The sequence below is a fragment of the Dysidea avara genome, chromosome 2, assembly GCF_963678975.1.
Source record: "Dysidea avara chromosome 2, odDysAvar1.4, whole genome shotgun sequence".
Taxonomy (NCBI): Eukaryota; Metazoa; Porifera; class Demospongiae; order Dictyoceratida; family Dysideidae; genus Dysidea; species Dysidea avara.
Genome location: NC_089273.1, coordinates 20,330,638 through 20,346,004, shown reverse-complemented (window position 1 = coordinate 20,346,004; position 15,367 = coordinate 20,330,638). Strand labels below are relative to the sequence as shown.

General features: G+C 39.2%; 1 protein-coding gene across 1 annotated transcript in view; it reads right to left on the bottom strand.

The window, feature by feature from the left end:
- Nucleotides 1-1,796, bottom strand: part of LOC136246794 (protein mesh-like) — a 121,177-nt gene extending 119,381 nt beyond the window's left edge. Inside the window, exons 1-2 of the mRNA XM_066038352.1 lie at nt 1,489-1,796; nt 255-545 (exon numbers count right to left, since the gene is read on the bottom strand). Of these exons, the coding sequence (XP_065894424.1) occupies nt 255-545; nt 1,489-1,770 (573 nt within the window). The 5' untranslated portion in view covers nt 1,771-1,796. The remainder of the gene's footprint in view (nt 1-254; nt 546-1,488) is intronic.
- Nucleotides 1,797-15,367: the final 13,571 nt, after the last annotated feature.

Genomic DNA, 15,367 nt, shown 5'->3' with positions numbered 1-15,367 from the left:
ATAAATAAACACTGGATGAGATTTTCATGATATATAATTGATATGCCTACTAAAACTTTGGAGGTCAGGAGCCCTCCCCTGAGTTTCTGACCCCCTAAATTTGCTCAGCCCTGAACAACTATTCACTCTAAAGTCAAGCAAATTAATCCACCATGGGTATTGCATGACATCATGTATATTGTGCAGACTAATTACAGCGGACATGTACTATATTTATTATTATGATCACAGCAAATCATGAATTGATTGTTTACCATATCAGTGTGAGTACTAAAATATCCAACATTGTACCAGGTGGCAATCAACATCCATCGAGGCTTAAATCTTGACAGTCCTCTAGATGGAGTAGTAGCACTTTGTATTATATCATTAGCTTGGGCCAACAATGATGAATTAGTTGTTTCCTTGAAGTACACATCTCCAATGCCCCTAATGTCGACATCTGCCCAGTATGGGGAAATCAAATACTTCTTATCTATTGGAAATGGATCTGGGCTAAATTGAGGGACTGGCTGAATGAATGATATCACTCCATTTGTGTTGACCTAAATGTAGCAATATGTATATGCATGTGATTTGAAAAAAAATACCACATTGTAATATATGAACCACAAATGCTATTGGAAAGCCATCAGAGGTACAGAGGTTTGCGGAATGTTTGCAACAAAACTGTAAAGCGCCAAACGAAAAACACGATCCATCAACTTTGAAATGTATCACCACAACTTTGATAGGTCACGTTTCTGGTGACTTACTGTATTGCAAAGATTCCACAATCCTCTATATGTACTATTATACATCCATGCGCACATTATTCAAAAATGTTGCACATGAAATACATGTAACATATTATAGAACTGAGTATGTACCTGCTATTACACTACATCTGTCAACCATTGGATTTGAGAAGTTAGTTTTAGCTTGTACATTCTAAGAAGTTAGAGGGGACAAAAGTACAATTTTCCATGACAGTTCAAAATCTTATAACATTTTATCCTCAATTAATTTTTCTCTTGCAAACTTTCTACCAGCTATATAAGCAATTACTGTACTGTGTTATGACCATGATGTGCCTGAAATTGGTTTTAAAAGAAAATCAGGTGTCTCTGTGTGTGTGTGTACATGTAAACCCATGCATGCCAGTTAAAAATCAAAAACAGCTAGATCTGGTTATCCCAGAAACAGGAACCGCTACAGGCGTGTTTGGCTTAAATCTACTATAAATGGGCTTGTACGAAGCTGACTTTATTCCTTGCATACTTTATAATCCATGTTTCTACAAGGGAGCTGTATGGCCATTTATCAGTTCACATACTGTATATTTATTTTAAAAAGTATACTTGTGCTATGCGAGTTCTAGCTGAGAGGATCGTGTACTTAAGAATGGTACTGTAGTCTGCATGTGTTAATTTTAAACACACGAAACAGCAATGAATACAAGCATGGATATTATTACATGTAGTACAGTTACCTGTATGCAGTACTTACATAGAGATTTCTAAATCGCCTGGCAAAAAATGGAAATGTAAATCCAATACTGATGTTAGGGGAGCTACCATCATCATTAGGACTGAGTCTGAACTCTTCACAATCTCTTCTGTTGACTTCATCAATAGGTAGTCCATCTGATCCAATTGTATTACTCTTATGGACCAACATTGTAACAGTATCGAACAAGCAGACATTAGGACCATTGAAGGGAAGGAAGTCACCAATAGGAATACTACTGACTGAATGTACCAGCAGCAGTACCACTATAACACAAATCATCTTGGGTAGGTACTGTAACACTGCAACTGAAAATGTGTGCCATAAAATTATTATTATATACAGAAGTTGAGTACACTTGTTTAAATTCATGTTCTTTGTCCTATATACAGTAACCCATAAGCCATATATAGCTCACAATATTCACATACCAGACATATTCAATTTCAATGGAATACTCTTGGCTCCACAGATATCCCCCACTGCTAATGAATACTAAACTCTTTGTTACACAGCTCTTTGTTACTGAACATATGATGAACAAGTGGTACTGAGGAATGATAAACACTGGAAATGGAATGGAATTCAAGTGTTTTTTCAAACTACTAGTTTCCCATTCACAAAATTCATTTATTTTTTTATTTAGCAAGGTTTACAGCACAATGCTGAAGGTCTGTAGGACATCTAAAGATGTTACTGTATATTAAATGTGTCTGAAAAGGTACAGAAAAAGAAAACTCCATGGGAAATCTCGATCCTGCAGCCATCCAATATATGTTTGAATGCTTATAGGAGTCTGCCGGGTGGTTTCTCCTTGTCAAATAGCAATGTGGCTGGATGGGTTTCACTTACATGACTCAGAATGTACTGTAAATTCAAATAAAGTAAATGTCCTAACTGCTAAGTTAAATGAATGACAAGTGATTAACATTAATATACTCTTCTAGCACAAAGCTGCTGATTCATCAAAATGGCTTAATATAATAGCATTCACATAAATATGAAACAAGAATTTTTCGCAGCATGCCTTAGTGTTGTTTGAATGTTTTACTAGAGTATCTCAACTAAAGTTGGAGGTGAAAAGTTTAATATAGTAAGTGTAATTGCATGCATTTTACAGAAATACAGTGGTATATTGTTATACTCCACTAAACATGACTGTGTCTGTTTAAGGTTGGTGGGGAAAATGCTAAGCTACCCACAACACAATTTGCATAAAACAAGTAGGCATACTCTTTGCGTGACAACACATGGACCTTAGTCCCATCAGGCACTAGCCTTTACAGTGTAACTGTATAGTACACTCTACTTTAACCATATAGGATTACCGATTACGTGCCCATGATACGTGAAGGCTTGTTAACTTTTAAAGAGCCAAGAAACTTCGGTCTAAATCTGAGGAATCTGCAAGAAACCTGAAAAGTTGTAGATCGCTGGTAAAATCTGGACAAGGTTAATGATAATTAAGATCTTATGCAAATCTTGAAATCTCACTTGAAATTTTGAACATTTTGAAATCTCATCCCTGGTTTTGACAAATCTGTCGATTCCTTGTCCGAATCAGCTGGATGTAATGCACTACTATGGTTGAAAAGAATTTATTGTTATCACTTTTGTACATTGAGAGTTCATCAAGAAGTGAGCAAGAAGTGAGGAAGGTCAAGAGAACAATCCACATGTTTCATTTGTTAAACTCATCAAGAGAAGCCTAATGGCACCTTGCTTAAAAAAAAAAATCTATGAATGAAGAACGCTGCAGTGAAAGTTTTAATTAGCAGACAAATTTGCACAGAGCAGCACAAGATAACTACAGTAATCCTTGGCATACCAAGGGTTAACAATGAATGAATAATTACAGAATAATACAAAATAATACATATTACATTAAATTAGTAACATATATGCAGCATGTATGCATTTTAAAAACCTGATTCCTAATATGAAGTTCTCTTTTGTGGATTCAGAGTTCACACTGTGAATTTGCTTGTGAAATTATGATATTCATGTTGTAAGTAAGCACAAAATTATTTTTCAAGAATGGAGGAATGTGCCACTAGACTGTGTATTAAAGGAAAACTCTGTCAAACAAAGTTAGTATTACTGCTACAGTATGTGTGACTGTACAGCAAACGTGGCATCTAAAATCGGTATCTTGATTATGAAGTATTTTGTCGCATTCATGAGATGTATGCATCCTATAGCATTTGCTAGGTAGAACAGTCACGCAAAGTGTTGAATGGCTGAAAGAAAGGCACCAGGAGTAATAATTTTTCGATGTTAGTTTGTGTACTGTAAGTACTTTCTCGTGTAGTCTATTTTGGTATTAGTGTAGTGATAAAACTACCTTTTGTGCCTATGACGTGTGACCAACCTCCTCTCTTCTTTCGTATACCTACGAAATCATCATTAGTAATGTGCTGAGTCTAACAACAGCTAGTTAGTGCTATGGGACAAAGCATGATGGAGATATGACTGATCCGGCTACTGAGTATAGTGAACGACTACTACATGTACCTTTGGGTGGCCTACAAGCAGTGATATTCTTCAAAAAACAAACAAACAAAAAGCAATGCTTGGCACCAAAAATTCATGATGAGTAACATGATTTTATTAAATTCTTGACACTGCTTTAATAAGTTAGCAGCTTCATACTGCAAGTTTAATATGTATTAAAAGCCATAAAATCACACGGTGACTAGGGTAACCACCTACACATAATAAAAATTATTACCAGTTTAAGAAGCAGTGAGAATTTAATTATGTGAACACTTACTGTATGATAGGTTTGCTTGCATCTCAGGTGTAGCATTTTATTGGCTTGCTACAAATTGGCTATCTCATGGGAATATATTTGCATGTAACAACCACAAAAAAGTTGCTTAGCTAATTCTCAATACATTCTCAGGTTTCATCAAGTTACAAAACACATTGCTGGCTGGTAAAAATGTACCAAATGACATACTATTGCTGTGTTCTGCTACTGTAGGATTGTTCCAGTGAACGTATGAATAGTGATGGACAATGTTGTACTAAATTTTAGTTGATTTACCAAGCCAGTTTATATGTATTAGAGGTGTGTGATGACAAATTTAGACATATCTCACTATTTATTTAAACTTATCTCTATCAACTAACATACCTTGATAATTGAAAAAAATTATTTGTTGTAGTTGACTGTCAATATTTTAACCAGTTAAGTGAGCAAATTGCAATCTGAAGAGTATAAAAAAGTTTAAAATGTTAGTTTTAACAATGCTTCCAAGTACATGTAGTAGGAGAGTTGGAACCCCCAGGAAGTGTCTGCACCATCAGGTAATTTTTGGTATACAAGTAATTTACAGAAGTTTAGTATTATCTACACCCCTGTCACCTTTATCTCGATAAGTTTTATGATATCTCGATAATCGGATATATCTAGATAATCGCACACCTCTAATATGTATACATTATATCTAAAAGTCTCTGAAAAAATATTTAAGTGTGTCAGATCTGCAAGAATCCCACATGATCATGCAAGCATAATGTAACAGTAGAGCCACGATAAACACAGCAGGCAGAATACTTAGAAATTATGTTTAAAATCCATATATTTTGAACACCTCTTTTGCAATGTAGGAAGGTGTCCTAATTGAACAGTCAAATCGTATTCCCAACTCACTACTAGAGAGTCAATAATGTTAAGATTGATGTGCTTTTTCCCAATAAGTGACACTGGTACCATTATCTGGTACAGAACCATTCTACTGTATAGCAATAAGTACTAGTAAATGGTTATCATGATAGTACATTCACAAAAGCATACAATATTTGGCCACAATAGCTTACTGCTGACTGATTGTACCTTAGTACCACCACCCTAGGGTGTTATCATCTGTACAGAACTTGGTTGTTTTATTAAGGTTTCCTTCCCTGTTTAATACTTTTTAATGTCTTAAGGCTTAAAGATTTTTATTATCTAAGAGAAACCTGAGGAACATATTAATTGGTAACCTGTCCAGTATAGTAGTGATCAAAAATTAATAGTCTTAATGTGAGCCTACTCTCTGTGATATAAGATAAATGTTGATAGGTGGGTTGTTTGGAGCACTACTATAACGCTGTCAATACTGTAAGCTTTAGGCCTGGCAGGATCTGCATTATCACCTTTACACGAGAAGAAGTTTATGTGATTTAGACGATGTGACTGCATGGTATTTAATTTCTGGAAATACAGGTACAACAGTTGTCTCCATTGTCCACATTGTCCACATTGTCCCTAAGGTCTTTCTGATTTGTGTAGAAACCTTGTGAGTCTAACTATAACTATAAAAAAATATTTTGGTAAGAATGTTATGACTAGAATTGATAACATCTGTTTGGTGGACCAAGGTGTGTAACCAAGAATGTGTACTTAACTAAATATTTTTATAACTTACTGTGTGAGCCATCTGGATACTATGTAGAAATATGTATAGTACAAGATGTATATGTACATTTGTTGATTTTAAAAAGATTTATGTAAACTTATACGCCTAGCCTAACCAATTTCAGGGTGTATGCAAGCCACTGAATGAAAATGTGACATGTCAGCATGCTGCATCTAACTAAAACAGCTTCTGTGGCTTTGGGCAATACCATTATACCAAGGTGTTGATCATTATAGCTATCCTTTTTTCCTTACTTTGGCCCCTTTTCTGTTACACCTTTTCAGCTATAAGTCACTAAGTCTAAGTCCTTGAAATTAGGTTAGGTAATCCTAAGGCTGCAGCACATGTTGCTGCAGACCTTCAGTGCTGGTCACTGTAAAGCATTAATACAATAATACAATATATTTTATGACTGATCCAATGAAGAACAACTAAGTGCAGGGACCATGCCCCCCACCTCTAAGAAGTACCAGCCTCTAATTTTGCTATACATGCATCCTTGTAAAATACACAACTTTAAGAAGCTAATATTTTTCATGGATCAAAAATTTATGTTTCTAGCTTGGGAACAAAAGAAAAAAAAACCTGATCAACTGGACTTGAGAAACATAAAGTGCTTCACGGGCTCACTATACAGGTTGTTAACAAGACCTTCATATGTACAGTACATGAGGATATTTATTAAGTGGAACACTCTCTTTACCAACCAATGCACAGGTTTGGATATGGATTATCACATAAGGACATGCCACTAACCATGACACCTTTTCCCTTTCCTCCATGTCCATGATACAAGTCCAAACATACTGTACAAAATGTCACATGCATGAAAATAGCCAACAAAAATTATTGCCACAGGTAGAGCAAGAAGAATTAATTATTTAAACTAAATGCGACCAGTTTTCATTGGCTACTTTCAAGCACGTGATTATTGTGTACTTCGATTTTTTGGTCAACCAACCAAAAATCAAGTGTACCAGAGCATTTTAGGGAACAACCTTACCATATTGTTGATGGGTGGGTCAAGCCCTGTTATGGAAGGAAACATGTTGAAGAGTCTTGATGTCAGTAATTTGATTGAAAATTTTCCATTAAACTCATGCAGTACCAGAGGATTGAGGCTGGTCTTAGCTAAACAATGATACCTCAGATTGATAGAAGTATATTTTGAGGTGTTGAATAAGTCTACATTACATCCTAAAATTCTTACAAGCCTTTTGTCAGGTCACCCCAAACACAACCCATTGCTTCCACTACGTAAAAAAACAAAAAAAACTAAACAAAAAAAAAACACACACACAAATCTCAAGCACTGGACGTGCAATCAAACACTATTGTAACTATGACACATGACCAACCCCTTAATTTCAACTGATCTTTTACTGGATTTTTAAACATACAGATCTATTAATGCTTTGCCCATGAAACAAATGATCAAGTTAAAGTGGGGATTATCAGCAATGTGAATACTAAAGAAGAAAACACTGGAGACAATTAAACTTTACATCTGGTTGATGTTTTGCTAATTGTGCAAACTCAGCATATTTCCACAATGCAGTAAGCCATTTATGGACATACTGTGTAATAGGAATGACTTGCAGAATAAACTATTTGCAGATGATCTACTAATTCCTCATTTGTGAGATTATTATATGCATGAAGTAATTTAGGAAATGGGTGCGCACCTACAACCAGTTAGTTATAGAGTGGGAAATGCTTGACTCTGACATGTTGCGTAGATCACTGATTTTGTGATTGAGAAGAAGTTTAATGTGTTTTTTCCTTTTACTTGTTTTTATTAACGTATGAGCAGACTGTGGGAGGAATTAAAGACACGCCTATGCTAGTAACACTAGCCCATGCACATTGATTCGCCTGGCTGTAGTAGCTAGCAATGGTTTTTTCCCCCACTGTCACTTACCTAGCTACTGTCGATGAAGTTTTGCATCTCTGTTCAAGATGCAAAACTTCAGTTTATTACATAGTTTACCTATGTAATAACTCAAGAACAACTACAACAAAAAATCACACAACTCAAGCACATGGACGAGAGAGGGAGGTCATGTGTCGATCACTAGGTACAAGATTACGCATACATCAATAACATAATTACACACCTCCCCCTTCGAACTAAAGTATGAGCAGTACTTACAAATTGGGTATGTGTGCAACAATGTTAAAAGTTTCCTGATACTCTATAATAGTCTGGAGGTCTAACAACTTGTCTACTTCTAGTCACTGTGCAATGGGTTTGGAGTGAATTTCCATTGTATTGAGAATGTGAAACTGGCTCATTATTATGAGTGGTCTGATTGTCTTGGGTTGGGACTGGATTCTCATAGTGTAAATAAAGGAGGTGACCAGTTCTCACAAGGGGAGGAATTGTCAGCTTCACCAGTTAACATTGGTCTCACTTGGTTCACATGTACTATGCGCTTTGTGGATCCCATCTGTAATTCTAATGTGAGAGGTCCTTTGATACTGATGATGTTCCATGGACCAGTCCAGTGGGGATCCAGCTTTCCTCTTGTAGGAACACTCTTTGTCCTACTGCGAATGTCATTTTCTTCTGTCCAGTGTAGTTGCTCTGCTGTGCTTCTGCAGATTTGGTTGTATGGGCCCCTACCATTTCCCACATCTCCATGAGCTTCCGCTGAAGTTGACAGCTGTAATCCCCTGGATCAGGGAATACTGAGGTGGGTGGTAAGGGTAACTGGAGCAGGGGAAGATTTCGTCCAAATAACACTTCATAAGGTGACAGTCTTGTTGTTGAATGCTGAGAGGTTCGGTATGCAAAGAGAAGAAGCTGCAAATGGTCTTCCAGTTGAATTGCCTCTCCATCAGTGTTCTCAATAAGTTAAGCAAGGAGCGATTCATCCTCTCAACTAGTCCATCTCCCATTGGATGGTAGGGTGTTGTACGGGATTTCTCTACCCCAAATGCCTTGCATAACTCAGACAGGATGTGGCTCTCAAAGTTTCTCCCCTGGTCCGAGTGTAATCTTTGAGGAGGTCCAACCATGGTGAAAATTTGATCTTGAAGTGTTGTGACAATGGTAGTTGCTTTTTGATCAGGTAGTGGGCCGCTTGGAGTATCTTGTGCCACAAGCAAATACTGATTTCCTCTACTTGACATGGGGACTTTGAGGATGTCCACCGCTACTAATTCCCAGGGTCTGTTAGTCACAATCGGTTGTAGGGGAGCTGGTGGTCTTGCTGGGGCCTTCACCATCTGACAAGTTATACAGTTGGTGCAATAGCGCCTTGCATTTTTGGCAATTCCAACCCAATATGTGAAGTCCAATAGTCTGGCTAGGATCTTGTTAGTTCCTTGATGGCCAGCAGCATCGTTCTTGTGGAGAGTGGCAGGAGCCACAATAAGCAACTTTTCTTCTGCAGCTGAGTGATGTTTCATCTTGCGGTAGAGGACTGAATCTTGGAGAAACAATTGTTGCCACAATTGAAGGTACCGACGAAGAGGGAACTTTCTCCAGTTGCCAGCAACTTGTGGTGGTTGATTGGCCTCCAGTTGGCTAACTAATTGGGACAAAACCGGATCTGATCTCTGGACCTGGGCAATGGCAACATGGTCTAAAGAGCTTTCTACGTTCACAACTTGTAGGGGATGCCTTGACAGTGCATCTAAAAGGTCGCATGGTCGGTGTACTATGGAAAATTGAAAGGCACATAACTCTAGTGACCATCATTCCAACCGCTGAGAACATGATTTGCTTGCCTTCTTAGTGGTTTCCAGCCATTAAAGAGATTTGTGATCAGTCTCCAGTAAAAAATGTGCTCCAATTAGATAATGACGAAATTTGTGGACAGCCCAAACAATGGCCAAGCATTCTTTCTTGGTTGTTGAGTAGTTCCCTTCAGCCTTATCGAGGGTGCGGCTGGCATATTCAACAACAGTGCCTTGTTGAGTGGACAAGATTGTTCCTAGGCCAATCTCAGAAGCATCTGTGGCTAGCACAAACTGGTCATCTCTTTTTGGGTAGTCTAGCAATGGCTGTGTCAGTAAGGCTTGCTTCAAGGCTATAAATGCAGCCTGTTGCTCAGATTCCCAAACAAACTGGGTAGTCTTGCTTGTCAAGGAAGTCAATGGGTGAGCTACATCAGCAAAGTGGGGAATGAATCTCCTGAAAAATTCATCAGGCCAAGAAAATATCTCACATCCTTGCTGCAGGAAGGTGTTGGCCAATCTCGTACAACCTTTGTCTTCTCTAGGGAGGGTGTCACACCTGTAGAAGAGTACTCAAAACCCAAATGTACAGCTTTTACATTGCCAAAAAAACACTTTGATCCATGCAGTGTGAAACCTGCTGCCTTCAATTTCTGCAACACTTGGCGAAGATCACTGATGTGTGATGTCATGTCATCTGAAAACACTATGAGGTTGTCAACATAATTGTCAACACAATCCTTACATGTTTTTAGAGTGTGATCCAAGGCACTCTGACATGTCTGTGTGGCCCCAGTCAGCCCATACGGCATAACAGTGAACTCCCAGAGACCATAGCCTGGTCCAGGACAAAAGACTGTCTTCTCAATTGATTGTTTGTCCATTGGGAATTGCCAGTAGGGACTCCACAGGTCCAATTTGGAGAACGCTTTCTTCCCAGCCAGTCGTCATTGAGGGCCCGCTGGTTGTGGCACTGGATAGGAGTCCTTCTTAGTCACCTGGTTGAGTTTTACAAAATCCACACATATTCTTACCTCCCCAGAGTTCTTAGGCACATATACTGCTGGGGCACACCATGGGCATGTGCTTGGGTGAATAATTCCTTCCTTGGCCATGTCTTCTAGCTGGGCGTGTACCCATTCCGCATAGTGAAAGGGGTTCTGTCGAGGTGGAACTTTGATTGGCATTGCCTCTGCAGTATCTATGACATGCCTTGTCACATTTGTTTGTTCCAGCTGTTTTGAGAATAGCTCCTCAAATTCTTGTATGACTGTTTCCAGTTCAGGTGAACATCTGTGGGCATCTCAAACTGAATACAATTCTTATCAGCGCACTTTACAGGAATGGCCTGGGGGCAGTCGTCATCAATGGTAACTGCACCACATGATTTCAGCTCTGTCAGTCCTAATGGCAGTGCTTGATGTGGAGAATCTGCTCTGTGGAATATACTGGATTTGAAGTTGAGCACAAATCCATGTTTTCTCAGAAAGTCACATCCCAGTATGGCTGGTACAGACATGTGATCAAAAACAATGAAGGAATGTTCAGTAGAAAATGGTCCCAGAGTCACAGTTACATTAGTTATGCCACAGGGTGTGATGTTCCTTCCATCAGCATTCACTAATTTGGTGCGGGAAATTGGCTTGACGTTTGGTGGTGGCAAGTGATCTTTGCTGAGGACTGAGCATGATGCTCCTGAATCTAACAATATTGTGAGTGGGTTGCTGTTCAAGTGTCCATGTGTAAAAGCAGTGTAATTGTTGTGTGCAAGTGTAGGAACATGTGCAACGGGTCGAGCATTATTTAAATCTAGGGAGTGCCCCCTGCTTGATGGTTCAGGACACCCCCCCTGCCATTTCCCTGACTCCAACAATTCTGATAGCTACAGTATGTCCCCTTTTTCCACAATTATAGCAGATCAGCTCACTCCTTGAACGACAGTTGTTGGCTATGTGGCCCACTTTTCCACACTTGAAACAACGTTTGGTGCGGGGGCTTGCCTTGTTGACACTTAATGCTGCCAACTGCTCTGTCATCACTTTCAGGGTTTCCTCCATTTTGTCTAGTCGGCTTGACTCTTCAACTTCTTTCACATGGCTTACAGGGTGAGTTTTGTTTGTGTCTACCTTCTGATATATCAGGATGACTTCTCTAGCCTTAGCAATTGTCCGTGCATATGTTCCCTTGGGTAACAACTTCAACTGAAGAGCGACTTTCTCAGGTAGGGCACTCATTAAATGGAATCTCCGCTCTGAGTCACTAGTGTCCAGGGGATGATCGATCTAACAGCGTTTCTATATCTCGAGCGAGTTCATCTAGGCTTCCGATTCCTTCTTGAAGACATCTGTGTGTTAGCTGCTCACGGGCTGCAAGATGATCCTCATCAGTGTCAGGATTTAGTCTGCTGATTATGGCCTTCTTGAGAGCATCATATGACGCGTTGTCAGTCTCTCCCAAAGACTCATAAATGGCCCAAGCACATCCCCTGAGTAACGTAGGCAGTCTCGCTAGTTTCTTGGCCGCGTCCCACTCATTGGCTGCGGTGCACACATCGAATTGCCCAAACCATGACTTAGCGTTTCCATCTTCCAAAGGCTATGGTAAACAGATCGTAGTTCCTGTAGCCATTGTCCCGGGTTTCGGCACCAATGTAATAACTCAAGAACAACTACAACAAAAGATCACTCTTACAACTCAAGCACACGGACGAGAGAGGGAGGTCACGTGTCGATTACCAGATACAAGACTACGCATACATCAATAACATATTACACCTACACTGTAGCTAGTTGCGAGGTGAGTAGCTATGCACACTCGGTATAAAAATGGTGCATAAACTAAGGCATGAATTGTACGAGGAAGGTTGAAGAAGATTCATTAGCCTGCTAAAGGTACAACTTTTTCAGGCTAAGTATTAATTATAGGAAAAATCTTGCAAGAAAATATTTGCAAATGCATGTAAAATCATGAAATCTGCAAAACTTTTCTTCCACAAATCATTCCTGTTAGTATGGCTATGTCAACAGGGTATACAAAACACAAAGCTTTGAAGTATATACAGTATGTTGTGGTATTCACACTTGTCCACAGGGATAATTTACAGCTATATAGGTGGTGGGCTATTCTGCTTGAAGTATCAATTAACAACTCTTGGTGAATATTCAGTAGGGACATAGAACCACACACTCTGGAAGAAAAATAATCACTGGATTGGAATCTGGTCTGGGTGTTGGCAGGCAATGATACTTACTGTAATGTCCTAATGCAATACAGGCTTGTGAGTCCAGATTCCAGCATGTATCATACATTATAGCTAAGGACCAGTAGTAATTGAATAGCTGCTAAAGTTTACCTTCAGCTTCACCCCATTCTCAATCACATGCTTCATGCTATGTATTCTCTCTATTACAGTGCATTACTAACTACATACCGTATTTCCTCGTGTAAAAGCCTGGGCCTTTATTTCCTTTCCAGCATTTTTGACCCAGCCTGTACATGAATAGGGCCTTATTTGAGACCAGGCATTTGTTTTGGATTGGCCCAACCAATGCCTGGTGTTTAATCAAATTTGGATGGTGGTGGTAGAACAGGATTACTGTAATGGTAAGCATAGATATGGTATATTAACTATACAAACAATGTAACCAACGCTTAAATGATTGTAAAATAGTATATCTGCATGCAGGTGGACTTTCCCAGACTACTCACATGATTACTCATAGTACCTTCATCCCTCAGAAGGTTCTAAACTCAAGTATGAAGAAGCAGCAACAGCAGCAACCAGGGAACAATTAAAGCCATACAGTAGCCTGAAGTAATAGCCCGGGCATCTATTTGAGACCAGGCATTTATTTTCCTAAGGTCTGGCTTATAATCGAGGGCGTTTGATTGAATGTGGCTTTTAAACAAGGAAATACGGTACTTTACGCATGACATATATCCAACTTGAACTTCAAGGTAGGGGATAAAAATATGAGAGGCCCTAACCATAGATTATATATTCCCTACCCTAACCTTGAATCAGCTTATCTGCAATGACGTCAAATTACAAAATGGCGGCCGATAGTGTGAGCACTTTTGCACAGAAGCTATAGGGAAAGATGGTGGTTCGCTATGTTAACGTTTACATACTGCAGAAAGGGGCAAGGTGAGGCATACATACTTAATTACAAGACAAATGCACGTGGTTTTGCGTCAATAGCAAGCTTAAGTCTGGTTTCGTCGGGTGGGACTATTTTGCATCGCCACATCATGCTAACTAGCCTTTTACCTTTATTATCCAATAGTTTCATGTCGTGAAATTCGCAAACAAAGCTCATTTTAGTGATTACATAAGAAGTTCCCACACTAAACATCGCCATTTTGTCAATTATGATGTCATTGCGGATAAGGTCCATATATGCAGTATTCACGGTAGTACTACATAGCTACTGTTCATGATACAAATTTAAGCTGAACATGGAAGGCCATAGCCCCCTACTCAGTCAAGTAATACAAATAACATGAGCTGACATGAGTTTTAATTTGCAGACAGTTTGCCTTAATAGACCAGGCACTTAGAGTTTGCTATCATGGTTTACCACTAGTACCCGTACGACATCGACATACAGTTTTGGTTAACAATTCAGATTATAAGAGTGCTTGATATTTAATTCAAATCGAGATTCAAATGTACAGTTTAAATCACTCACTCACGCTAAAGCTAAGCCGTTCAACTGCTCATCAATTACGTATACGGTCTGACTGAATCCGCGTCAACTGAGGAAGTTTTCTCAAGAGAATGTCGTCTAGGCTCTTTGAAATACGTGGTTGACTTCTCCCTCGCGTTCTGCAGACTTCGTTACTAATCACAGTATCACGTGATAAACTCGTAAACGGCAGGATGTCCTAACTGATACGGGGTGTAAACCTGGGCGAGATTGAAAAGCAGCTAGCTACGGGCTAGTACACACGCATTGTTATTGCATGAAATTTAAGTGCTATTGGGTTGTAGTTTGTGCTGATAAATTGTCGCCTATCCGGAAAAAATTCTATTTATGCATAGACACAATAGCTTTAGCTACTAGTTTTTATGTGGATCTGCGCCGAGATCTGCGCCGAGATCTGCGCAAGAATGCTTCCTTCCTAGTTTAGCTCTTTTCTTTAATACTGTGATCACTATGTTGCCTGACTGTTTTATTAGAGTATTTTGCCGGATAGCCGCATCAATTATTGCCGGTGAGAAACTGCTAGAGTACCCTCTTTCATGATTCTGCATATCGACTTGATGTTCAGCTACATGTGTGAGAACCCAAAAGGGTTTCCTGAGCCCCTTAGGGAGGAGCAACCCTGAAGAAATAATGCCTAGTTGGTCAAAAAAAAAATGCCTAGTTGGTCCAGTTTTAAGATGGTAGACCAATATTGTAGTTATTCACTAAAAAAAATGAAGTGTGTCTGACGCACCTAGGTCCAAAATATTGCAACATACACACCTACTTGACGAGTTGGTGTGTACAGTATATTGCAACATTTTGGTGTGTCAGACACACTTCATTTTTTTACAGTGTTTGATTTCTGTTTCAGGGACCATCAAGTGGCATGTGGCGCTCTTATTTTCGCTCCCAATTGCCCAGATGTTACCAGCTTCATGAACGTGAAAAAAGACGGGCATATGATGAGCGTGTTAGAGAGGTTGAGAGAGCTTGCTTTTCACCATTGGTGCTTGCTGCTACTAGTGGCATGGGGCCCACTGCTACAACAGTTTTTAGGAAGCTTGCTTCAATGTTGGCTGAGAAGCGCAGCATTAATTA